Source organism: Salmo salar, chromosome ssa13 (assembly GCF_905237065.1).
Source record: "Salmo salar chromosome ssa13, Ssal_v3.1, whole genome shotgun sequence".
NCBI classification, from domain to species: Eukaryota; Metazoa; Chordata; class Actinopteri; order Salmoniformes; family Salmonidae; genus Salmo; species Salmo salar.
In genome coordinates, this window is record NC_059454.1 from 44,557,773 (window position 1) to 44,584,943 (window position 27,171).

The following is a 27,171-nucleotide window of genomic DNA, read 5'->3' on the forward strand; positions in this document are numbered from 1 at the left end:
TGAAGAACCAAACTGCTCAGTAATCTCCTCCACATAGCCTAACTCTCACACATTCACATCACTGATCAATTAATTTATATATTTATAATTAGTAGGTTTTGTTATCTGTTTTAACCAACCTTTAAAATGTTTGTACTTATGTATTATATATTGTTTTTTTGTGATGTGGTTTTCATATAAGCTCTTGCGCTTCCAACCACACCTGCACACCATATTTTTTTATCACATTTTTATTTCTGTGTTGTTGTCTATCACTTGTTTTCTTTGGTCTAAATAAATAAATCTGAAAGTAAATCCAACCTCATAACTTGAAGATAGGCTACTGCTTTCCCAAACACTGCAGAGGCTCTATCAGCTAAATCTACTTTCCCCACACTCCTACTGTGATGACATCTACTAGGTCAAATGCACACCATATCAGTCAAACCTACCTCCCCAATAAGGCCCCAAAGTATACACTGGATGCTGTAGATTCAAACATGCAGTAACTCTCTTCGATAAACTAAAGTTATGGCTTGAGCTACCAACTCATATTTTGACTACAAGAACTTAAATATTAATGGTAGACGAAGCGATATGGTGTAGATGCAGAAAGTAAATTGTATAGTGGGTCAATTTCTGCAGTAATTAAGAGCGTTGAAGTGCGAGGCTCAACTTCTCCACTATTTTGGTCCCGTTGCTACCAAGCTGTAACAGCTTGTTGTGAACCCAATCTGTGTGAAAGCGAAGTCTCGCATCTCGCCCATCTCAATATCGGCGGTGTTGATCATGGCAATGTCATTTTAGCTGAGTCTACCTTTAAAGTATATTGTAATTTACAGTAAAACAAATTATAAAACAAAAATGTTATCCCTGTAATCCATCATACCAACAATGGCAGAAATTCAACAGAATTCGTACATTTTCTTTGTAAACATTGTAAGAAGTAGTCCACAAAATATTTTTGGATACATTTGTCACAGGGAAGATTGGTGACCAACGGGGTCTTAGGGCAATTGGTATTATTCTGTGAGTAAATCTGCTCCACTCCATTTAGTATTATATATTATGTCACATTTGGTTACATTATGAATGGAATAGCGGTCATACAATATCATACATCTTATCCTACCGTACAATAGCATACCAATTGGATGATGTAACTTATCATATGTTAGTGTAATGAATGAAATTTACTTTGTGCATCTTATCTTTGGTGTCATAAACAATCCTTAGTTCCTGCCTGTGTCTGATCAAGGGAGGAGGGGCTCCGGAGGAACATCTGGCAGAATGCCCAGAATATATTCTTTAAGTTAAGATAGAGATGGAGCTAGTCATATGTGGAAACCGTTCCAATGAATCATGTTTATGTAGGTTTAGATAGCAGTATATAAGGCTCTATGTGTCACGTTCTGACCAGTAAAGGGGTTATTTGTTATTGTAGTTTGGTCAGGACGTGGCAGGGGGTGTTTGTTTTATGTGGTTTGGGGTTTGTTGGGTTATGTTATTATGTAAGAGGGGTGTTTGTTTAGAGTGTTTCAGGGTTTGTTGGGCTATGTTCTATGTTAGTATATTTCTATGTTCTAGTCTAGTCTTTCTATTTCTATGTTTAGGGTTTTTGATTGACCTTCAATTGGAGACAGCTGTTCCTCGTTGCCTCTGATTGAAGGTCCTATGTATAGGGATGTTTTGCTATGGGGGTTTGTGGGTAGTTGTCTCCTTGTTTAGTGTCTGAGCACATGACATGACATGACATGACATGACATGACATGACATGACATGACAGGACTGTTAGTGTCGTTCGTTGTGTTTGTATATGTGTTTTGTTTTGTTTTTCCTTCTTTTTACCAATTAAAGAAGATGAGTATACACGTTCCCGCTGCACCTTGGTCCAATCATTACGACACCCGTTACACTATGTAAGGAACTCCCTCTAAGATGCTCACTTCAGACCGGTGCTTATGCATCTAAGTTTGACTGTGACCTCTCCAGCTTGCTGACAATAAAGAGTGATGCATTTAATATTGACTTTGAGTGTCCTGTCTAAGAATTTCAACAACATTGGTATTATACGTCTTTTTCTGAGATCACATTGCTTAAATTACAAGGAGAATTTAAGTTGGTTGTTAGTGGAACTAATGACAAAGGTTAGGATCATTTACCTAAAGGGTTATGAGAACTAAAACGACAAAGGTTAGATGAATTTATGGAGCAGGTTGGGCAAATTGGGTTAACTTTAGAATAAGGGTTAGGGGGAAGGGTTAGCTAAAATGCTACAGCTGTTTTTAATGCTAAAAGTATCTTAAATAAAATAGGCTATATTAATTTTGGCTACTATGTTTTGTGTCAACATGCCATGCCTAAAATATGAAATAATAATACAAAAAAACTATTACTGTATTTTCATCCAAATATAATTTTAAAATGTGAATATTTTTCAATTACACCTCATTTTTACAATTGTAGACAGTGTTACAATTAACCCGTGAGAAATACCAGAGGGACATTTGACTTCCACCACTTTCGGTGTCATAGAAACTTCTTTACAATGTGTTGGCCTGATGGTAGCTAAGATATGTACCCTATTTTGTTTGTATACAAATAGTATGAATGTAAACACAAATATTATTTTCATACTAAGTAAAATCCTAAAACGGTTACTTTGGTCCCCGGTCTTCCCTAAGTATCATACATCTTGGAAGTGCTCAGATATACGTAATGTCGGTCAATGTTTCGTATGTCTCTGAGGCAAAGCTGTGGTGTCAGTCATTGTTACAAAGTATTAGGGTTGGGTGTGACGTCAAGGCACAAGTGCCGCCGACCATTTTTCGGTGAATTTTAAGTCTGACAAAATTGAGGAAACAACAACTGTTGAATGATCGGAGAACTCTGATAAAACAGTTCTATCATTTGGGGTTGTCAGGACATGTTTGCGATGAGACATTTCAGCGGAGCAGAAAATATTGATTGAAAAATGTCATCATTTATCGGAACACACCAACAAAGACAATCGACATTCTGTTGCACATTCCAATATTTTCGCGGCTGTTTATTTATTGTTGGATATTCATAGGCATAGGCGAATAGACTAATTGCCGAAGAGGCTGACCTAACGGTGCCACCTCCAACTTTTTCCGCATGAAGGTCCGTTCTTTCCCTTCTTTCGCAAAGCTGCATCAGACGAGCTGCTTCGCATGAGCCACCTCGGGGCGAGTGTTCTGCTCTGCCAGCTCGGGGAATCAGGATGAGAAAACCCAAAGTTGGACGACTGTTTCTGGCGACATGCGTTGGGTCACTTTTTATGGTCATATTGTACTTTCAGAACATCACAAGGCCAGGTAAGTTTCGACCATCACTACACATCAGGGTGCTATTGGATGGTGCCCTATGATGTTCTTGTAGGGCGACGTTTTGGTGTATTACATACACTGAGTGTAGGCTGTTTTTCATTAGGCTAGTCCCACTCATTTATTAAATATTATATTCAATAAATAGTTTAGAACAAACATCATGTCAAACTGAAATTAACTACCATGTCTGTTGCACAATTTCTCCCTAAATTAACATGTGTTGAGTTGAGACACAATGGAAAGGGTAAATGGCGGGGCATGAGTAAGCATTGTGAGTGTGAACCATGGAATGTTTTGGTAGCCCCCTCTGAGAGACCCTTAAGCATTCCTGGGCCTTTTTGGACTAGTTTCCTAAGCTCTCCTGTGGTCCCCTGTGCTAGGGCAGAGGAAGAAGAAACATATACCTTTAAGGGATTGAGTGATACTGAGGGACAGAGAATGATAGGAGGGAAGAGAACCTAACCTAGCCTCACTCCCAGGTTATGTCTGAGGTTTTAACATATGTCTGACGTTTTAACAATAGAGAGAATGAAATAGAAACCATATATTTCTATGCCACAGTATGCTGTTGTTATACCACGTGGGGAAAGAGCTATGTAATAAGTCCAGGTTTCTCATTTTACAGAGCCTCCAAGAGTAAGTGAGCAACTAAGGAAGGGACACTCTTACTATGCTATTACATTATGTCATAGGATACTTTCTCTTTAAACATGACAGTTTTATTACAATCATCCTTCCTATCCAACCATCTCCCAGGGGCAGACTTAGTGATTTTGAGGCCCCAGGCAGAGGCCCCCCGCTCCAAGCATGTGCACAACATTTCTTAATGGGTTTTGGAGTAAAGATGTAATTTAACTGTAAATATGTATTACCTTTTAATGTGCCATTAACACAGCTAGTCATGATGTTTTCATCTGATTGTCAAACAAATCACTTCAAAAAGTAGGTTACCTTTACACGTTCATCCAAAATAATTCCAGCATCCTGACAGTGCACTGTGCACCCTCCAACTTTCCTTCACTTCACAAGTGGCTGAAACTGTCTTACCAGAAAAAGCATCCGAGGGAGTGAAATAGCCCCCCTCTGTCCGACGATACTGTATGTAGTCCATGTACAGTATGTGATGCTGTCTGGCCAAAAAAGAGTATGACTTGGCATACTCTTTTTGTCCAGACAGCATCAGATAAATGGGCTACACATCCATGTCCTCTGCCTCGACAACGATGGCAGTATTATCAGCAGCACCTGTCTTTACTAAAGAAATGCGTATTGTATCCCCCTACAGTCTAAGGGCCCGGGGCTGGGTTCCCCCAAATACAATGTTTTTAGTTTTCAAAATATTTAGGACTAACTTATTTCTTGCTTCTTTCTTATTTCAGAAACTGACTGCAGCTCTTTTTGTTAAGTGTTGCAGTGTAGTAGCTAACATGTATTGTTTGAGTCACCTGCATACATAGACACACTGACTTCACTCAAAGACTAGACAGCTGCCTAGACAGCTGCCCTGGGGAATGCCTGATTCTACCTGGATTATGTTGGAGAGGCTTCAATTAAAGAACACCCTCTGTGTTCTGTTAGACAGGTAACTCTAACAGGGGTGCCAAGTAGCCTAGTGGTTAGAGCGTTGGGCCAGTAACCAAAAGTTTGCTAGATTGAATCCCCGAGCTGACAAGGTAAAAATCTGTTGTTCTGCCCCTGAACAAGGCAGTTAACCCACTGTTCGTAGGCCATTGTTGTAAATAAGAATTTGTTATTAACTGACTTACCTAGGTAAAGTAAAAAATGATCCACAATATAGCAGGGGTTGTAAAGCCATAACACACACGATAATGTCAAAAGCAGCACTGAAGTCTAACAAAACAGCTCGCACAATCTTTTGATCATCATTTTGTCTCAGCCAATGATCAGTGTAAGTGCCATGCATGTTGAATGCTCTTCCCTATAAGCTTGCTGAAATTCTGATGTCAATTCGTTTACTGTAAAATAGCATTGTATCTGGTCAACGGTGCATGACAATTCTTTTTACAGTCTATGGTGAGGATGGCCGGAAATCACATCAACATATGTTGATGTATTTTGGATATCGTCTACAAATCGAATCAAATCAAATGTTATTGGTCGCGTACACATATTTTACAGATGTTATCGCGGGTGTAGTGAAATACTTATGTTCCTAGCTCCAACAGTGCAGTAATACCTACTAACAATACAAAACAATTACACAAAGAAAAGGAATTTAGAAATATAGGAATATTAGAAGGAGCAATGTCGAAGTCCGGAATATAAATAAATATGTACAGTATTCCACATTTTGTTGCGTTACAGCCTGCATTCAACATTTATTAAAGTAAAACATGTTTTTAGACATTTTAGCAAATTTATTGAAAATGAAATACAGAAATATCTCATCTACATTCTGTGAGTATTCACACCCCTGAGTCAATACTTGTTTGAAGCACCTTTGGCAGCGATTACAGATGTGAGTACTTCTGGGTAAGTGTCTAAAAGCTTTCCACACCTGGATTGTGCAACATTTGCTCATTATTATATTATAACATGTTCAAGCTCTTTCAAATTGGTTGTTGATCATTGCTAGACAACCATTTTCAGGTCTTGCCATAGATTTTCAAGTAGATTTACGTCAAAACGGTAACTCAGCCACTCAGGAACATTCACAGTTTTCTTGGTAAGCAACTCCAATGTAGATTTGGCCTAGTGTTTTATGTTATTGTCCTGCTGAAAGGTGAATTAATCTCCCAGTGTCTGGTGGAAAGCAGACTGAACCAGGTTTCACTCTAGGATTTTGCTTGTGCTTAGCATTCTATTTATTTATTTTTTATCCTGAAAAACTCCCTAGTTTTTGCTGATTACAAGCGTACCCACAACATGATTCAGCCACCATTACGCTTAAAAATATGGAGAGTGGTACTCAGTAATATGTTGTAATAGATTAGCCTAAAACATAACACTTTCTATTCAGGACAAAAAGTTCATTGTTTAGCCACATTTTTGGCAATATTACGTTAGTGCCATGTTGCAAACAGGATGCATGTTTTGGAAGATTTGTATTCTGTACAGGCATCTTTCTTTTCAATCTGTTAATTAGGTTAGTATTGTGGAGTAACTACAATGTTGATCTATCCTCAGTTTTCTCCTATCACTCCTATCATTAAACTCTGTAACTGTTTTAAAGTCACCATTGGCCTCATTGTGAAATCCCTGATCGGTTTCCTTCCTCTCCAGCAAATTAGTTAGGAAGGACACCTGTATCTTTGTAGGGACTGTGTGTATTGATACAACATCCAAAGTGTAATTAGTAACTTCACCATGATCAAAGGCATATTCAATGTCTTTTTTTTTTTAATCCTATCAACCAATAGGTGCCCTTCTTTGCGAAGCATTGGAACACTCCCTGGTTTTTGTGGTTGAATCTGTGTTTGAAATTCACTGCTCAACTGAGGGACCTTACAGATAATTGTATGTGTGGAGTACAGACATGAGGTAGTCATTAAAAATCATGTTAAACACTATTATTGCACTCAGAGTCCATGCATCACATTATGTGACTTGTTAGGCAAATTTTTACTCAGTACAAAGGGGTTGAATACTTATTTATTCAAGACTTTTCAGCTTTTCATTTTCTTAATTAATTTCTAAATATTTCTAAAAACATAATTCCACTTTAACATAATGGGGTGTTGTGTGTAGGCCAGTGACAAAATAATCTCAATTGAATCGGTTTTAAATTCAGGTTGTAACATAACAAAATTTGGAAAAAGTCAAGGGGTGTGAATGCTTTCTGAAGGCGCTGTATGTATATGATGGTGTGTAGAGACAGTATATAAATAGAAAAGATGTGTACAGCAGCAGTTATATAGGATGAGCCTTGACTAGAATACAGTATATACATTTGAAGTGGGCCAAACAGTATGTAAACATTATTAAAGTGACCAGTGTTCAGTAACTATGTACTGTTGAAGTCGGAAGTTTACATACACTTGGAGTCATTAAAACTAGTTTTTCAACCACTCCACAAATTTCTTGTTAACAAACTACAGTTTGGGCAAGTCGGTTAGGACATCTACTTTGTGCATGACACAAGTAATTTTTCCAACAATTGTTTACAGACAGATTATTTCACTTATAATTCACTGTATCACAATTCCAGTGGGTCAGAAGTTTACATACACAAAGTTGACTGTGTCTTTAAACAGCTTGGAAAATTCTAGAAAATGATGTCATGGCTTTAGAAGCTTCTGGTAGGCTAATTTACATCATTTGAGTAAATTGGAGGTGTACCTGTGGATGTATTTCAAGGCCTACCTTCAAACTCAGTGCCTCTTTGCTTGACATCATGGGAAAATCAAAAGAAATCAGCCAAGACTTCAGAAAACAATTGTAGACCTGCACAAGTCTGGTTCATCCTTGGGAGCAATTTCCAAACTCCTGAAGGTACCACGTTCATCTGTAGAAACGATAGTACGCAAGTATAAACACCATGGGACCACGCAGCCGTCATACCGCTCAGGAAGAAGACGCGTTATATCGCCTAGAGATGAACATACTTTGGTGCGAAAAGTGCAAATCAATCCCAGAACAACAGCAAAGGACCTTGTGAAGATGCTGGAGGAAACAGGTACAAAAGTATCTATATCCACAGTAAAACAAGGAAGAAGCCACTGCTTCAAAACAGCCATAAAAAAGCCAGACTATGGTTTGCAACTGCACATGGGGACAAAGATTGTACTTTTTGGAGAAATGTCCTCTGGTCTGATGAAACAAAAATAGAACTGTTTGGCCATAATGAACGTCGTTATGTTTGGAGGAAAAAGGGGGAGGCTTGCAAGCCGAAGAACACCATCCCAACCGTGAAGCACGGGGGTGGCAGCATCATGTTGTGGGGGTGCTTTGCTGCAGGAGGGACTGGTGCACTTCACAAAATCGATGGCATCATGAGCATCATAAGGAAAATGACATGGATATAGTGAAGCAACATCTCAAGACATCAGTCAGGAAGTTAAAGCTTGGTCGCAAATGGGTCTTCCAAATGGACAATGGCCCCAAGCATACTTCCAAAGTTGTGGCAAAATGGCTTAACCTGTTAGGGCTAGGGGGCAGTATTGACACGGCCGGATAAAAAACGTACCCGATTTAATCTGGTTACTACTCCTGCCCAGTAACTAGAATATGCATATAATTATTGGCTTTGGATAGAAAACACCCTAAAGTTTCTAAAACTGTTTGAATGGTGTCTGTGAGTATAACAGAACTCATATGGCAGGCCAAAACCTGAGAAGATTCCATGCAGGAAGTGGCCTGTCTGACAAGTTGTTGTTCATCTTGGCTCTTTTTATTGAAGACTGAGGATCTTTGCTATAACGTGACACTTCCTACGGCTCCCATAGGCTCTCAGAGCTCGGGAAAAAGCTGAACGATATCGAGGCAGCCTCTGGCTGAAACACACTATCGCGTTTGGCAAGTGGCCGATCAGAGTACTATGGGCTTAGGCGCGTGCCCGAGTCGACCCCATGCTTTATTTTCTTTCGTCTGTTTACCTAAACGCAGATTCCCGGTCGGAATATTATCGCTTAATTATGAGAAAAATGGCATAAAAATTGATTTTAAACAGCGGTTGACATGCTTCGAAGTACGGTAATGGAATATTTAGAATTTTTTTGTCACGAATTGCGCCATGCTTGTCACCCTTATTTACCCTTTCGGATAGTGTCTTGAACGCACGAACAAAACGCCGCTATTTGGATATAACAATGGATTATTTGGGACCAAACCAACATTTGTTATTGAAGTAGAAGTCCTGGGAGTGCATTCTGACGAAGACAGCAAAGGTAATAACATTTTTATTATAGTAAATCTGACTATGGTGAGTGCTAAACTTGCTGGGTGTCTAAATAGCTAGCCCTGTGATGCCGGGCTATCTACTGAGAATATTGCAAAATGTGCTTTCACCGAAAAGCTATTTTAAAATCGGACATATCTAGTGCATAGAGGAGTTCTGTATCTATAATTTTTTTAATAATTGTTATGCTTTTTGTGAATGTTTATCGTGAGTAATTTAGTAAATTCACCGGCAGTGTTCGGTGGGAATGCTAGTCACATGCTAATGTAAAAAGCTGTTTTTTGATATAAATATGAACTTGATTGAACAAAACATGCATGTATTGTATAACATAATGTCCTAGGGTTGTCATCTGATGAAGATCATCAAAGGTTAGTGCTGCATTTAGCTGTGGTTTGGGTTTATGTGACATTATATGCTAGCTTGAAAAATGGGTGTCTGATTATTTCTGGCTGGGTACTCTGCTGACATAATCTAATGTTTTGCTTTCGTTGTAAAGCCTTTTTGAAATCGGACAGTGTGGTTAGATTAACGAGAGTCTTGTCTTTAAAATGGTGTAAAATAGTCATATGTTTGAAAAATTGAAGTTTTTGCATTTTTGAGGTATTTGAATAACGCGCCACGGGATTACACTGGCTGTTGAGTAGGTGGGACGCAAGCGTCCCACCTAGCCCATTTAAGGACAACAAAGTCAAGGTATTGGAGTGGCCATCACAAAGCCCTGACCTCAGTCCTATGGAAAATGTGTGGGCAGAACTGACGAAGTGTTTGCAAGCAAGGAGCCCTACAAACCTGACTCAGTAACACCAGCTCTGTCAGGAGGAATGGGCCAAAATTCACCCAACTTATTGTGGGAAGCTTGTGGAAGGCTACACGAAACGTTTGACCCAAGTAAAACATTTTTAAAGGCACTGCTACCAAATACTAATTGAGTGTATGGAAACGTCTGACCCATTGGGAATGTGATGAAAGAAATAAAAGCTTAAATAAATCATCCTCTACTATTATTCTGACATTTCATATTCTTAAAATGAAGTGGTGATCCGTACTGACCTAAGACAGGGAATTTTTACTAGGATTAAATGTCAGGAATTGGGAAAAACTGAGTTTAAATGTATTTGGCTAAGGTGTATGTAAACTTCCGACTTCAACTGTACATAGGGCAGCAGTCTCTAAGGTGCAGGGTAGAGAACCAGGTGGTAGCTGGGTAGTAACAGTGACTAAGTTCAGGTCAGGGTACTAGGCGGAGGCCGGCTAGTGGTAATTATTTAACAGTCTGAAGGCCTGGCTATAGAAGCAGTTCTTCAGTCTCTCGGTCCCAACTTTGATGCACCTGTACCTTCTCCGTCTTCTAGATGATAGCTCGGTGAACAGGCCGGGGGTTGGGTATATTTATCTGTAACCACGTCACCATCTACAGTTTTTATGCGAGTACAGTCATACTGTACCATATAAAAAAACAGCTGTGATGGAAACAGGAAGTTTCTGTACAATTTTATGAATGCTAACAGATAAATCTTTCGTTCGACATGGTGGGATCTTTTTGTGCGGGTAAAATGTATTATGCGAGAAATGGTGGTGGAAATGCCTTTATGCGCAAATATTAATATAATATTAATATTAATATAATAGCCATTATATCGAAGTAAACTTGGAGTCACACGATGATATGTTTTCTGGTACTCACACTACGACTAGGGAAATGCAGTTTATTAGGCTACACATGAAATAAGTTATGATGAACTTCACAGGGTGGTGAAAGTTACGATGAACTTCACAGGGTGGGGAAAGTTACGATGAACGTCACAGGGTGGGGAAAGTGCACAGTGATCTTGATGCTCCTTTCAAATAAATATTGAGGGTCGGATTCTGGTGACATGATGATTGACTGTCGTTTGACAAATACAAATATTCTTGCTCTTACCAATAATAATCTAATCATGAAGACTACCAGTATCTGCGAGACCATTTATTTATTTATTCAGCACATGAAAACTTAAGCTAAAAAAGTACAGTTTTTATCTGCAACAAGATAAACATCAGTGCTTGGTGACATAGTGCACTCAAAAAGGTGGAAACTAACTTGTTTCAGAATAAACATATCTGTGTATTTCCCTATAGTGAGTGTCTCCTCTGTGGGCAGAAGGATTCACACCTCGGACTTAGCAGTACTATGTCCAGTCTGAGAAAGAGCTGACTAAACGTGTGGGTGGGTGTACACACTTGTCAGTTACTGAAAGGTGCTAGATGCGCCAAGCCTGCTTTACAAGTCAGCTCAATATGACGTGAAATGTGAGAATTTTTGTTTGAAAATAGTTAATGTCTACTTTTCAAACAGGACCTTTGAGCCTTCAGATAATATTTGGTTTGTCTATACTCTCTCCTGACAGTTAAAGTCATGACATCCTTTTAGGTTGAGCGTGTCGTGAGCCCTGTACCACGGACTTAAACGCACATGATGATCAAAGGTCTGCTAGAGCAGACTTTCTCAACTCTTCGACATTTACATTTTTCTGGTCTTGTTCTAAACCTCAAATACTTCACTGTCAGATATCATTTATATTCTAAATTCTTCTTCTTCTGTGAAAAGCTGACATCAGCGTAACTGAGTTACTGAAGTTACAACAGAAAGTAATTTTAAGCAGCAATGTATTCCTTATGAGATAATGATGTTGAAAATACTGTAAGTATTTTTAGTTGATAAACACATTTTGCTCACTAGTTTGGGCCCTCACACACTTTCATTACTATGCTCTTTTACCATCACACACAAGCAACATCTTCCTACGTTGGCATCATGTGGGTCTTGTCTAGTCAACAAACAAGGCTGGCATGTGTCCCAATCCCGCCACATGCCCACGGCACCATAGAAAGCTGAATCAGTCAAAAGCCACACCTGCTGGGTGTTTGTTCTTGCTGAATAAGCCATTTAGAGACGTTAAAAGTAAATTGCTCACTATTTTAACACACGTTTGGCCTGTTTATTCCATTTCTGGGGTGCTTTTGCTATGCAGCTGTGGTCTATCTGTATAGAAACAGCTATGGTCTATACAGCTATGGTCTATACAGCTAGTCTATACAGTTATGGTCTATCTATATAGATACAGCTAGTCTATATAGCTATGGTCTATATACAGTGCCTTCGGAAACTATTCAGACCCCTTTTAAATAAATTAAAAAATCCTCAACAATCTACACACAATACCAAAAACAGTTTTTTAAATATTTTTAGAAATGTATTAAAATAGAAAAACAGATAACTTATTTACATAATGTTCAGAGACCTTTGCTATGAGACTCTAAATTGAGTTCAAGTGCATCCTGTTTCCATTGATGATCATTGAGATGTTTCTACAACCCGATTGGAGTCCACCTGTGGTAAATTCAATTGATTGGACATGATTTGGAAAGGCACACACCTGTCTATATAAGGTCCCACAGTTGACAGTGCATGTCAGAGCAAAAACCAAGCCATGAGGTCAAATGAATTGTCTGGTGAGCTCCGAGACGTGATTGTGTCGAGGCACAGATCTGGAGAAGGGTACCAAAACATTTCTGCAGCATTGAAGGTCCCAAGAACACTGTGGAGGAACCACCAAGACTCTTCCTAGAGCTGGCCATCCAGCCAAACTGAGCAATCGGGAGAGAAGGGCCTTGGTCAGGTAGGTGACCAAGAACCCGATGGTCGTTCTGACAGAGCACTAGAGTTCCTCTGTGGAGATGGGAGAACCTTCCAGCAGCACTCCACCAATCAGGCCTTTATGGTAGAGTGGCCAGATGGATGCCACTCCTCAGTAAAAGGCACATGACAGCCCGCTTGGAGTTTGCCAAAAGGCACCTAAAACAAGATTCTCTGGTCTGATGAAACCAAGATTAAACTCTTTGGCCTGAATGCCAAGCGTCACGTCTGGAGGAAATCTGGCACCATCCCTACGGTGAAGCATGGTGGTGGCAGCATCATGCTGTGGGGATGTTTTTCAGCGGCAGGGACTGGGAGACTAGTCAGGATCGAGGCAAAGATTTGTATTTATTTATTTTTATTTCACCTTTATTTAACCAGATAGGCCAGTTGAAAACAAGTTCTCATTTACAATTTTTTTTACATTTACATTTACGTCATTTAGCAGACGCTCTTATCCAAAGCGACTTACAAATTGGTGCATTCACCATATGATATCCAGTGGAACAACCACTTTACAATAGTACATCTATATCTTATTTGGGGGGGGGGGGGGGTTAGAAGGATTACTTAATCCTATCCCAGGTATTCCTTAAAGAGGTGGGGTTTCAAGTGTCAACTGCAACTACAACTGCGACCTGGCCAAGATAAAGCAAAGCAGTGCGACAAAAACAACAACACAGAGTTACACATAAACAAATGTACAGTCAATAACACAAAAGAAAAGAAAAATAGAAAAATCTATGTACATTGTGTGCAAATGTAGAAGAGCAGGGAGGTAGGCAATAAATAGGCCCTAGAGGCGAAATTAATTACAATTTAGCATTAATACTGGAGTGATAGGTGTGCAGATGATGATGTGCAAGTAAAGATACTGGGGTGCAAAAGAGCAAAAGGGTAAGTAATAATATGGGGATGAGGTAGTCGGGTGTGCTATTTACAGATTGGCTGTGTACAGGTACAGTGATCGGTAAGCTGCTCAGACAGCTGATGCGTAAAGTTATAGAGGGAGATATAAGACTCCAGCTTCAGAGATTTTTGCAATTTGTTCCAGTCATTTGCAGCAGAGAACTGGAAGGTAAGGCGGCCAAAGGAAGTGTTGGCTTTGGGGATGACCAGTGCAATGTACCTGCTGGAGCGCGTGCTACGGGTGGGTGTTGCTATGGTGACCAGTGAGCTGAGATAAGGCGGGGCTTTACCTAGCAAAGACTTATAGATGACCTGGAGCCAGTGGGTTTGGCGATGGATATGTAGTGAGGGCCAGCCAACGAGAGCATACAGGTCACAGTGGTAGGTGGTATATGGGGCTTTGGTGACACAACGGATGGCACTGTGATAGACTACATCCAGTTTGCTGAGTAGAGTGTTGGGGGCTATTTTGTAAATGACATCGCCAAAGTTAAGGATCGGTAGGATAGTCAGTTTTACGAGGGTATGTTTGGCGGCATGAGTGAAGGAGGCTTTGTTGTGAAATAGGAAGCCGATTCTAGATTTAATTTTGGATTGGAGATGCTTAATGTGAGTCTGGAAGGAGAGTTTACACTCTAACCAGACACCTAGGTATTTGTAGTTGTCCACATATTCTAATTCAGAACCGTCCAGAGTAGTGATGCTAGTCGGGCGGGAGGGTGCGGGCAGCAATCGGTTGAAGAGCATGCACTTAGCATTTAAAAGCAGTTGGAGGCCACGGAAGGAGTGTTGTATGGCGTTGAAGCTCGTTTGGAGGTTTGTTAGCACAGTGTCCAAAGAAGGGCAAGATGAAAGATGAACGGAGCAAAGTACAGAGAGATCCTTGTTGAAAACCTGCTCCACAGTGCTCAGGACCTCAGACTGGGCTGAAGGTTCACCTTCCAACAGCACAACAACCCTAAGCACACAGCCAAGACAATGCAGGAGTGGCTTCGGTACAATTCTCTGAATGTCCTTGAGTGGCCCAGCCAGAGCCCGGGCTTGAACCCGATCGAACATTTCTGGAGAGACCTGAAAATAGCTGTGCATCGACGCTCCCCATCCAACCTGAAAGCTTGAGAGGATCTGCAGAGAAGAATGGGAGAAACTCCCCAAATACAGGTGTGCCAAGCTTGTAGCGTCATACCCAAGAAGACTCGAGGCTGTAATCGCTGCCAAAGTTGCTTCAACAATGTACTGAGTAAAGGGTCTGAATACTTATGTAAATGTAATGTTACCGTTCATTTAATTTTTTGCTAAAATTTCAAGAAAACTGTTTTTGTCAAGGGGTATGAATACTTTCCGAAGGCACTATAGCTATGGTCTATACAGCAATGGTCTATATGTATATATATATAGATACAGCTATGGTCTACACAGCTATACAGGGAATAGTGAAACTGTAGCTTGCATCCTGTGATCTCCACATATCCAAAATGATAGGAGAAGCTAAAAGATTATCTTTTCAAAAAGAAAAATCTTCTGATTTATCTTTGGACTAATGCATAGGGTAGTGATAACCCACTGGGCACAGTTTAATTCAACATCTATTCCATGTTGGTTCAATATAATTTCATTGAAGTGACGAGGAAACAACGTTGATTCATCCAGTGGGTAGGGTTTAATTTGGTATCTTGACGTTGTTTCGCAACACTGAATCTCCCACTTCTCTGTGCACGGTGCATGTGGCTTCCACAAAAGCGGAAGTCATAATCAGTGACGCAGGCTGATGTGTAGAGCAGATGAAATGATAGAGATGTAGAGGGGGAAGTGTGTTTTATCAGAGCAGGAGTCACATGCAAAGTCACATGCTAGTCACAAAAAATAATTGGTCAGTGGCACCTTTCCACGTTTTATTTTGAGTCAAATGTTTTGAGTCAATAGGTATTCAACCTCTTTGTTATGGCAAGCCTAAATAAGTTCAGGAGTAAATATTTGTTTAACAATTCACATAAGTGTCATGGACTCTGTGTGCAATAATAGTGTTTAGCATGATTTTTGAACAACTACCTCATCTCTGTACCTCACAAATACAATTAGCTGTAAGGTCTCACAGTCGAGATGTGAATTTCAAACACAGATTCAGCCACAAAGACCGGGGAGGTTTTCAATTGCCTCGCAAAGAAGGGCACCTATTGGTAGATAAAATACATTTAAAAAATGTACACATTGCATATCCCTTTGAGCATGGTGAAGTTATTAAGTACACTTTGGATGGTGTATCAATACACGTAGTCACTACAAAGATAAAGGCGTTCCTCCTAACTCAGTTGCCGGAGAGGAAGGAAACCGCTCAGGGATTTCACCATGAGGCCAATAGTGACTTTAAAACAATTACAGAGTTTTATGGCTGTGATAGGCGAAAACTGAGAATGGATCAACAACATTGTAGTTACTCCACAATACTAACCTAATTGACAGAGTGTGTAACAATATTTGTCGTCTGAAGAAGATGAATCATCGGACCAAAACGCAGCGTAGTAAGTGTTCATGCTTATTTTAATAACTGAACACTAAAACAAAAATAACAAAGAGAATACTGAAACAGTTCCGTAAGGTGCAAACACTAAACAGAAATTAACTGCCAACAAAAACCCTGTGGGAAAAGGCTACCTAAGTATGGTTCCCAATCAGAGACAACGATAGACAGCTGTCCCTGATTGAGAACCATACCCAGCCAAAACAAAGAAATACACAAAACATAGAAAAGTGCAAATAGAATGCCCACCCTAGTCACACCCTGGCCTAACCAAAATAGAGAACAAAACCCTCTCTATGGCCAGGGCGTGACAGAGTGAAAAGAAGGAAGCCTGTACAGAATACAGATTTTCCAAAACATACATCTTGTTTGCAACAAGGCACTAACGTAATACTGCAAAAAATGTGGCAAAGCAATTCACTTTTTGTCCTGAATACAAAGTGTTACTGTATGTTTGGGGCAAATCCAATACAACACATTACTGAGTACCACTCTCCATATTTTTAAGCATAGTGGTGGCTGCATCATGTTATGGGTATGCTTGTAATCATTAAGGACTGGGTAGTTTTTCAGGATAAAAAATAAATGAATGGAGCTAAGCACAGGCAAAATCCTAGATGAAAACCTGGTTCAGTCTTCTTTCCACCAGATCCTGGTAGATGAATTCACATTTCAGCAGGACAATAACCTAAAACAGAAGGCCAAATCTACACTGTAGTAGCTTACCAAGAAGACAGTTAATGTTCCTGAGTGTCCGAGTTACCGTTTTGACGTAAATCTATTTGAAAATCTATGGCAATACCTGCACATGGTTGTCTAGCAATGATCAACAACCAATTTGACAGAGATTGAATAATTTTTTTAAGAGTAATGGGTAAATGTTGCACAATCCAGGTATGGAAAGCTCTTAGAAATTTACCCAGAAAGACTCACAGATGTAATCGCAGCTAAAGGGGCTTCTACAAAGTATTGAATCAGGGGTGTGAATACTTATGTAAATGATCAATTGAATCCATTTTGAATTCAGGCTGTAACACAACAAAATTTGTCAAGGGGTATGAATACTTTCTGAAGGCACTGTATACAAGGAGTACTGGTACCAAGTCAATGTGCAGGGGTACGAGGTAGCTTTTTATTTTATTTAACCTTTTTTTAACTAGGCAAGTCAATTAAGAACAGCAAGGACGTGGGCTGGGATATAAAACAAATGTGAAGTAGGAAAAAACACATCACGACAATAGAGACACCACAACACTACATAAAGAGAGACCTAAAGACAACAACATAGCATGGCAGCAACACATTACGACAGAGCATGGTAGCAACTCAACATGGCCCAAACATTGTTAGGCACAGACAACTGCACAAAGGGCAAAAAGGTAGAGACAACATTACATCACGTGAAGCAGCCACAAGTATCAGTAAGAGTGTCCGTGATTGAGTCTTTGAATGCAGAGATGGAGATAAAACTGTCCAGTTTGAGTGTTTTTAATTCTTGTTCCAGTCGCTAGCTGCGAACTGAAAAGAGGAGCGACCCAGGGATGTGTGTGCTTTGGGGACCTTTAACAGAATGTGACTGGCAGAACGGGTGTTTTATGTGGAGGATGAGGGATTCAGTAGGTTACTAAGATAAGGGGGAGTGAGGCCTAAGAGGGTTTTATAAATAAGCATCAAACAGTGGGTCTAGTGTCAGGTATTAAGAAATGGACAGTTTACAGAGGAGTATAGAGTGCAATGATGTGTCCTAAAAGGAGCATTGGTGACAAATCTGATGGCTGAATGGTAAAGAACATCTAGCCGTTCGAAAGCGCCTTTGGCGGAAGTCGTGACACTCAGAGACACTAATACTCCTTAGCTGACCCACAGGAAAGGAATGGTCTTTGACCAAGTCAATAAAAATAACAGCACAACATTTCTTAGAATCAAGGGCAATGGTGACATAAGTTAGGACCACCACCTTTGGAAGATCTGTCTTGTTGAAAAAGGTTATAACCAGAAAGGTTAACATCAGTGTTCAAAACACGTTTTCTTAACCACGTCTCAGTAATGACCAACACATCCAGATTGGAGCTGTGAACCCACACCTTCAATTGATACATTTTAGGTAATAAGCTTCTAGTGTTAATGACTCCAACCTAAGTGTATGTAAACTTCCGACTTCAACTGTAAACCGGTTACCTTGGCGTTCTTGGGCACTGGACTGTGGAGGTCTGCTTGATACATGTACGTATTACAGACTGGGTCAGGGAGAGGTTGAATATGTCAGTGACGACATGTTATGAGTACACGTCCTGGTAATCCATCTTGCCCTGCGGCCTTGTGAATGTCAACCTGTTTAAAGGGCTGACTCATATTGGCTACAGCGAGCGTGATCACACAGTCACTTGCACGGTTGATGAGATTTCATTAAGATTACGATCCTCTCACACATCATTTTAGAGTTTTTTTCTTCTATGGTTTCTTTCTCTCTCTTTCTCTCTATTTCTGACTCTGTCCCTCCCTCCCTCCCTCCATGTGAGATGTAAAGCAATCCTCTGCATTCAACTGGCACATGTGCAAATCCAATCCGTTTCCTCTCACTAGTGAGCAGGGCCCCAACATTGACATGCCTCCAGCCCTGAGGTGCTGGTGCTCATGTGAGATCATGCACCATAAGGTAAAACATACTGAAATGAGAACTCAATGGGCTACTGTACTACAGTGTGCAGCACTGGCCACAGTCAGATTTTCATGACAAGGTGAGGGTGATAGAGTTGGATACAGTTCAGGACAGCTCAACCAGTAAAGAACATCGAGTACCCGTCACTCATCACTAAAGAAAACAGACAATAATACCCTTTTCAGATGATTCATTTGTTTTGCTTTTTCTCCCTCTCTGTCTTTGTGCCTGTAGCTGTGGAGCAGTCTGGGGGGAAGGGCATCGCCCCAGGGAAGACCAGGAGAAGTCCACTACAGGCCCTCTACAACGGAGACCAGGTGACTAGCTTTAGAATGGCCGCATTCTATCATGCCTTGAATGTGTGTGAACACTCATGGTTATGTACTGTTTAGTCACCTGATGTTGATGTGTAATTGTTTCCGGATGTGTCACACACAGGAAATTAAATTTGACAAAGCATTGATCTTGGAGAACCACTCTGACACATTTGATTTCTCAACAAATGGGTTGCCTTTGGTCGCTGTACTGAATTATTGCTGCTATACATTAAATATTGTTACATCATACTACATACCAACCACCTTTTTCTTTAACTTTCCTCAGAGGTTATGGCTCAAGCGTTACTGCAAGACTGAGTTGAGTTCATTTGATTTGACTTAGAAGTTATGACTCAGGTCCTTAGTGGTTACTATAAAAACAGTACCCCCTCTTCCTCCGAGAGACAAAGCTCTCTTTTTCAGCTCCAATATCCAAAATCTCAGGAATCCAGTGTATGCTGAGTGATACTGCATCTCTCGCTCTCTCTCTCTTTTTTGCTCTGTCTCACACAGAGGGCAGTTAGTTTGGTGCTGCTGATGCAACTAATCTTATCTGTTGTGTGTCTTTTTCTCTTGGACTCTGTCCACCTGGCAACCCCTCTATCTTCTGTTCATTATTCACAGCAACACAAAGCACCATGCCCATCCTTGATCCTTCTATTGCTTCCACATTGCTGAAATCAAGCCACCTCTTTTGCTTCTCTTTATTATAACGTTAAACACTTTGTCAATTGCATGTGACTAGTGCCAGAGGCTGTCTACTGGGAAACACAGTGGATGACCTTGATGTTGCAATGCCAATTCCAGTTCATTTTACTAATCCGACAAGACAGATTAAAACACTGACAGATGGCACAATTGTTTTAGTCAGAGGATTGGCTACATGAAGATGTTATCACTTGGAGAGATGTAATATTTCATCACTTATAAGTGTTTAATTGTAAATGTGAGTGTTGACCTTGTATGTCCCCTCCTCTCTCTGTGACCGTAGTTGGATTTGTCTGCAGTGCAGACGTCTCTGCGTGGTCGGCGGGAGCTGCTGGAGGAGGCGTGTCTCACCCACACCAAGAAGCGACGGGTGTTGACCCCAGACGACCTCCGCCACCTCATCGTGGACGATAAGCACGGCCTGCTGTACTGCTACGTCCCCAAGGTGGCCTGCACCAACTGGAAACGTGTCTTCATGGTCCTGACGGGGGACGGACGCTACCACGAGCCGCTAGCCATCCCTGCCAACGAGGCCCACGTGGCTGGCAACCTGCGCACGCTGTCAGAGTACTCCACCTCTGAGATCAACCGCCGTCTGCGCAGCTACCTGAAATTCATCTTTGTGCGGGAGCCCTTCGAGAGGCTAGTGTCGGCCTACCGCAACAAGTTCACCCGCAGCTACAACACGGCCTTCCACAAGCGCTACGGCACCAAGATAATCCGCCGGCACCGGCCCCAACCCCAGCCGGATGCGCTGGAGCGGGGCAACGACGTCTCCTTCCAGGAGTTTGTGTACTACCTGGTGGATCCCCGCACACAGAGAGAGGAGCCTTTCAACGAGCACTGGGAGCGGATCCACTCACTGTGCCACCCCTGCCTCGTCCACTACGATGTGGTGGGGAAGTATGAGACTCTGGAACAGGACTCCCGCTCTGTGCTGCGGCTGGCTGGTGCTGACGGGGAGGTCCGCTTCCCTACCTCAGGCAAGAGCACCAGGACCAACGGGGACATGGCAGCTCAGTTCTTCCAAAACATCAGCCCCTTTTACCAAAAGAAGCTGTACAACCTTTACCGCATGGACTTCCTGCTCTTCAATTACTCCAACCCAGAGTACTTGAAGACTAGATGAGGGTGGCTCTCTCCATGTCAGCCGGAGATTTAGTAATCAATCTGTTTGGCTCTGTAATTTGTAATTAATCTGGGTGCGTAGAGCTTGTAATTGATGTTCCAGATGTTATTTATACGGGCCTTGCCAGTGGGGGGAATCACTGCATTGTCAGATGTAAGACGTTTATGGGCATAGGTGGCTGACCTTGGAGTCGCTATATTTGCTTTAATCCTCCTCATGTGGCCTAGATAAGAGAGAAGCAGGTTCTTCTTTTACAATGAATATGTCGAGGGTTGTAAAGAACTTGTTGTGTGTATCACAGAATCCCTCGACTATGCCTCCTTCTTTATTTATACAATTGTAAGAGTATTTATTGTGAATATAGACTGAGTCATGGACAGAGCGAATTGGGCGAGGACATTCTAATTCATGCATTTCTTTCTGCTTGCACATACAGCATGTTTCTTTGGCTCTTGCACATCTTCTGTAGCCAAACATGTTCCTCTGGGGACAAAGGGTGTCATAAAACTTACATAAACCACCAAACAAAAGAAAGCATAGTCCACAATTAAAAAGAAAGAATAAAAACCAATAAAAATAAGCAATTTACTCTCTAATGACAGAAGTATGAGGCTTGCACAGACCCAATATGAATTGAACCAGTTTAAATGGTTTATCTTACATGGTAGCATATTTTTTTTAATACACAGTGAAGTCATCATTCATACTGTACCATGTCACACTTTTCCCACATTATAAAATGATTGCCACCTGTTCATGACGTTACATAAGCCACAGTTGATAGTAAATATGTTCTGATCAACAATGTATGCTGGTTGTATAAAGCCTGGCAGGCAGATTGCCTGCAGATAGGGAGTTAATTACAGAAATGGCACAAGCTTTGCAGAATCACCTCTTTATTTAGCTCACGTTAGACTGAGCAAACGGTGCATAGCTGTGGTTTGGGCCAAGGCAGCCCCTCATCAGAGCACTCCTTGTTGAACTGTGGATAGCCACCTAGGGCTAACTACCTACTTACAGGGGCACTACATGTTAAAACCAGGTAGGCCGTCTGGTAAAAGACAAATATTAAATTACATTTATAGCATGCAGTATTTTTCTTGACTATGAGAGCAGTTAATAAAATTAGTTTTCATGACTGTTGATGTTATGCCTCATTGCAACCTTTTGGAACAAAGTTTGTCCATAACAACGGTACACTGTACAGTGCATTCTGAAAGTATTCAGACCGCTTCACTTTTTCCACATTTTGTTACGGTACAGCCTTATTCTAAAATAGATTCCATTGTTTTTTTCCCTCATCAATCTACACACAATACCCCATAATGACAAAGCAAAAACAGGTTTTAGAAATTTTTGCAAATGCATAAAAAATTATAACTGAATTATCACATTTATATAAGTATTCAGACCCTTTACTCAGTACTTTGTTGAAGCACCTTTGGCAGCGATTACATTCTTGAGTCTTCTTGGGTATGAAGCCAACAAGCTTGGCATACCTGTATTTGGGGAGTTTGTCCCATTAATCTCTGCAAATCATCTTAAGCTCTGTCAGGTTGGATGGGGAGCATCGCTGTACTGCTATTTTCAGGTCTCTAGAGATATTAAATCGGGTTCAAGTCCGGGCTCTGGCTGGGCCACTCAAGGACATTCAGATACTTGCCCGAAGCCACTCCTGCGTTGTCTTGGCTGTGTGCTTAGGGCCATTGTCCTGTTGGAAGGTGAATCTTCGGCCCAGTCTGAGGTCCTGAGCACTCTGGAGCAGGTTTTCATCAAGGATCTCTCTGTACTTGCTCCGTTCATCTTTCCCTCGGTCCTGACTCGTCTCCCAGTCCCTGCCGGTGAAAAACACCCCCACAGTATGATGCTGCCACCACCATGCTTCACTGTAGGGATGGTGCCAGGTTTCCTCCAGACATGACGCTTGGCATTCAGGCCAAAGAGTTCAATCTTGGTTTCATCAGACCAGAGAATCTTGTTTCTGGTCTGAGAGTCTTTAGGGGGCTTTTGGCAAACTCCAGCGGGCTGTCATGTGCCTTTTACTGAGGAGTGGCTTCTGTCTGGCCGCTCTACCATAGGCCTGATTGGTGGAGTGCTGCAGAGATGGTTGTCCTTCTGGAAGGTTCTATCAGAGCGTCCATCGGGTTCTTGGTCACCTCTCTGACCAAGGCCCTTCTCCCTCGATTGCTGTTTGGCCAGGAGGCCAACTCTAGGAAGAGTCTTGGTTGTTCCAAACTTCTTCCATTTAAGTATGATGGAGGCCACTGTGTTCTTGGGGACCTTCAATGCTGCAGAAATGTTTTGGTACCCTTCCCCAGATCTGTGCCTCGACATAATCCTGTCTCGGAGCTCTACAGATAATTCCTTAGATCTCATGGCTTGGTTTTTGCTCTGACATGCACTGTCAACTGTGGGACCTTATATAGACAGGTGTGTGCCTTTCCAAATCATGTCCAATCAATTGAATTTACCACAGGTGGACTCCAATCAAGTTGTAGAAACATCTCAAGGATGATCAATGCAAACAGGATGCATCTGATCTCAATTTCGAGTCTCATAGCAAAGGGTTTGAATACTTATGTAAATAAGGTATATATTTTTTGTTGTTGTATCTTACTCTCCTTTTCTCCCCAACGGGCGCGGGAGGCGAAGGTCGAGTCATGCGTCCTCCGAAACATGACCCGCCAAATCGTGCTTCTTAACACCTGCCCGCTTAACCCTGAAGCCAATTGCACCAATGTGTATTAGGAAACACCGTTCAACTGACGACCGAGATCAGCCTGCAGGCGCCTGGCCCACCACAAGGAGTTGCTAGAGCACGATGAGCCAAGTAGGGGAGGGTTTGCCTCCCCGGCCGAACACTCGCTTAACCCGTACGACGCTGTGTCAATTGTGCGCCACTCTATGGGACTCCCGATCACGGCCGGTTGTGATACAGCCGGGGATCAAACCCGGGTCTGTAGTGACGCCTCTAGCACTGCGATGCAGTGCCTTAGACTACTGCTCCACTCGGAAGGCCCTCTGTTTTTTATTTTTAATACATTTGCAAAATTTTCTAAAAACCTGTTTTTGCTTTGTCATTATCGGGTATTGTGTGTAGATTGATGGGTAACATTTTTATTTAATCCATTTTAGGGCTGTAACTTAATAACATTTGGAACAAGTCAAGGGGTCTGAATAGTTGCACTGTATTTACCTTGCTGGCAAATATTGCAAACAGCATTTATTTGCATCAACGTAAGCTATAGGCTATGTGTTGAGGTAGCAGTGGTGTGGAGGACATGTTCCCATGTTGGAAATAAATTTGCTGACTTGAAATAGAAATAGCCTTTCCTAAGAGTTTCAAGTTTTAAAGTGTATTTGTCACATGCATAGGATATAGCAGGTGTAAAACAGTACAGTTAAATGCTTACTTGTATGTAAGCTCTTTCCCAACAATGCAGTATTCAGTATCGAGTTGAGTGGAAATATTATAAAGGAATAATATACAGTACAAATATAAAGTAAGAAAACACATGAGAAGTATGGAAAAGCTACATAAAAAAAACATGAGAATGCAAGTCATATACAGGTTCAGTGCTAGTACCGTAATGACAATGTGCAGGAGTACTAGAGTAATTGAGGTAGATATGTACATGTAAACAGCGGTAAAAATGTGACTGATGGCAGGATAAATAATACTCAATATAGCAGCAGTGTAAGTGGTGAGTGGGTGTGTGCATGGTGATATGTGTGTGGCATCTGTGAGCGTGTGTATCCGTCATGGAGCGCATGTCCGTGACTTATAGACAATGACAGTGAAACAAATTATTGGTTGGAGAAAGACTATTGTATCTCTTCAAGGTATAGCCAAGAACCCTGAAACAAAAGATAATGTTGGATAGAGTTGCGCATTCCGTTTGACAAAAACTTTGACATAAGGCCCTAAAGTCGAGTGTTTGTTGTGTACGCCAGTTACTAAAACAATGTAACTTGTTAGCTATGTTTCTACCGTGTATAAAGCCCCCCATTTAAACGTACATGCTCTAGAAATGTGAAATATATTTTTAGAATAGCGATCGAAGTGTTGTGTAATGGTTTCTTATGAGAAGTAGCGGAGTCAGGCGCAGGACACAGGGATAAGTGTAAACAAAACATGTTTACTCAAATTTCCAATAAACTTCTCACAGAAAAATAACATGGTTGGGAGAAACACCTCCAACAACCACAAAACAGGAAACAATCACGGACAAGACAAACAGGAAAGGCAGAGGGTTAAATAATGAACATAATCAGGGAATCAAAAACAGGTGTGTATAATTAAGACAAAACCAAACGAACAGGGAAACATCGATCGGTGGTAACTAGTAAGCCGGTGACGTCGACCGCCGAACGCCGCCCGAACAAGGAGAGGGGCCGACTTCGGCAGGAGTCGTGACATGTTGGTAGAGAATAATCATATAATTTAACCTATCTGATTTGTTTGTTTCCTTGTTGAAGTGCCAGTGTGCATTACACATTTCGCAATTAGTCTATGAGTCATCGAAAAAATGTATTGGTTGACGGGAATAAGCAGTCATGGAACAAGTTATTGAAGTGTGTGTTTATGTAAAACTGTTGTTTATCATATATGGCCATGGGAAATTACGCGTTTATGGTAGAAATGTGTTTTGGGGCTCTCATGATGGAACATTCCTAGCAGGAGGGAGTTCCTGGAAGGAGTACTTAGGTGCTCAGTTGGCCTTTGCCTGGGGGAGAGCAGGCTGTGAAGGTAACAGGTTGGCTAGAGTAGAGCCATACCTGAGTTTGGTTACAGGCAAAGAGTTGTTGCCAGAATAGTTTACACTGAGAATATCTTAGATTTATTCAAGTCTTTGTTAACCTCCTGTTTGTTATTTTCTGTACAAAGTTTATTGGCCAATTAGTCCTGCACCTGTTACTATTGTAAATAAACGCCTCTAAGAGAGGTGAGCACCAGAACATCCTGTCTGTCTCCTCACTGTCCGATCCGGTTTCTGCTTCACATATGGTGGTAGCGGTGGGATTCCATGCCATGGACAGTGAAGAACTGACCACAATGCTACCAAACTGGTGCGACAAGAAGGAAGCCAACTACCTGTGGGGGTGGCTACACAATCAACGCTACTGGAACAACGCCACTCTTCTGGTAGAGTAACTACAAGGCTGTTTCCCTGACGACTGGCGAAGGTGGGCGAAGCTGTATCCAGCAAAGACCCTGGAAGAAGGGTTCTTCAGAGCCCAACGGTTTTTGCTGATGCTGTTGGAGTTTGACCTTCTTCCAGTTGATGAGCCCAGCAGCTGTCATCTACAGTGCACAGACCATCACTACTGCAATTACTGCCTGCAGACTGACCACAACTGGGCCAGTTGGCCGAAGGCATGACCTTTCTGCATGTGTGTTCCATCAGATGTGGGCTGAGACAGAGACTCCATGATCCAGATGCAGGCCGTGCCCATCACAGAGCTACTGGAGACTGGGTCTGGAGCTCTGGGTGGTCCTGTTCCATCTGACGGGATGCCGGCTACTGATATCGCTACTGATGCCGTAGGTACAGAGGAGCTGCCCGTTGGTGAAGTGGCACTGGAGGAATCTGGCCTATCGGGATCAGAGCCTGAGTCACCAGAGCAGTTTTCCAAATCTGAGGTCACAATGTTCCCTGATGCATATCCTGAGTGTGTTGGAGAGGCAGACACCTCTCCAGTGTTTTCTGGCCCTGAGATATGGCCCACTACACCGCTGCCTGCTGAGAGCTGTGCTGCTGCAACACATCTGACCAAACCTTCCATGCCCCATGCTACCCTTACCCCTGAGCCCATACAGCAGCCTGGGTACATTGTTGTGTATCACCTGCCACTGTGGGTGGTGCTATTTCCCTATGAAGATGGCCAACCTTTTTCCCTGTTCTTGATGCTGGTTCCCTAAGTTTGCTGGTCATTTAAAGGGGGTGGAACTGACTACTACTGTGCTTACTGTACCTGCTAAAGACACTTGGTGATGTCCTTTCCCCGACGCACCATCATGGAGAAGATGGAAGGTATGTCATGGAGTGCATGTCTGTGACAATG

General features: G+C 41.7%; 1 protein-coding gene across 1 annotated transcript; it reads left to right on the forward strand.

Annotated features, from left to right (window-relative positions):
• The first annotated feature begins 2,756 nt into the window (after positions 1-2,756).
• Positions 2,757-22,244, forward strand: LOC106566982 (carbohydrate sulfotransferase 11). Its single transcript, XM_014135701.2, has 3 exons — positions 2,757-3,317; positions 19,186-19,268; positions 20,260-22,244. Exons 1-3 carry the CDS (start codon positions 3,224-3,226, stop codon positions 21,103-21,105), a joined length of 1,023 nt encoding a protein of 340 aa, XP_013991176.1. The 5' UTR covers positions 2,757-3,223; the 3' UTR covers positions 21,106-22,244.
• Positions 22,245-27,171: the final 4,927 nt, after the last annotated feature.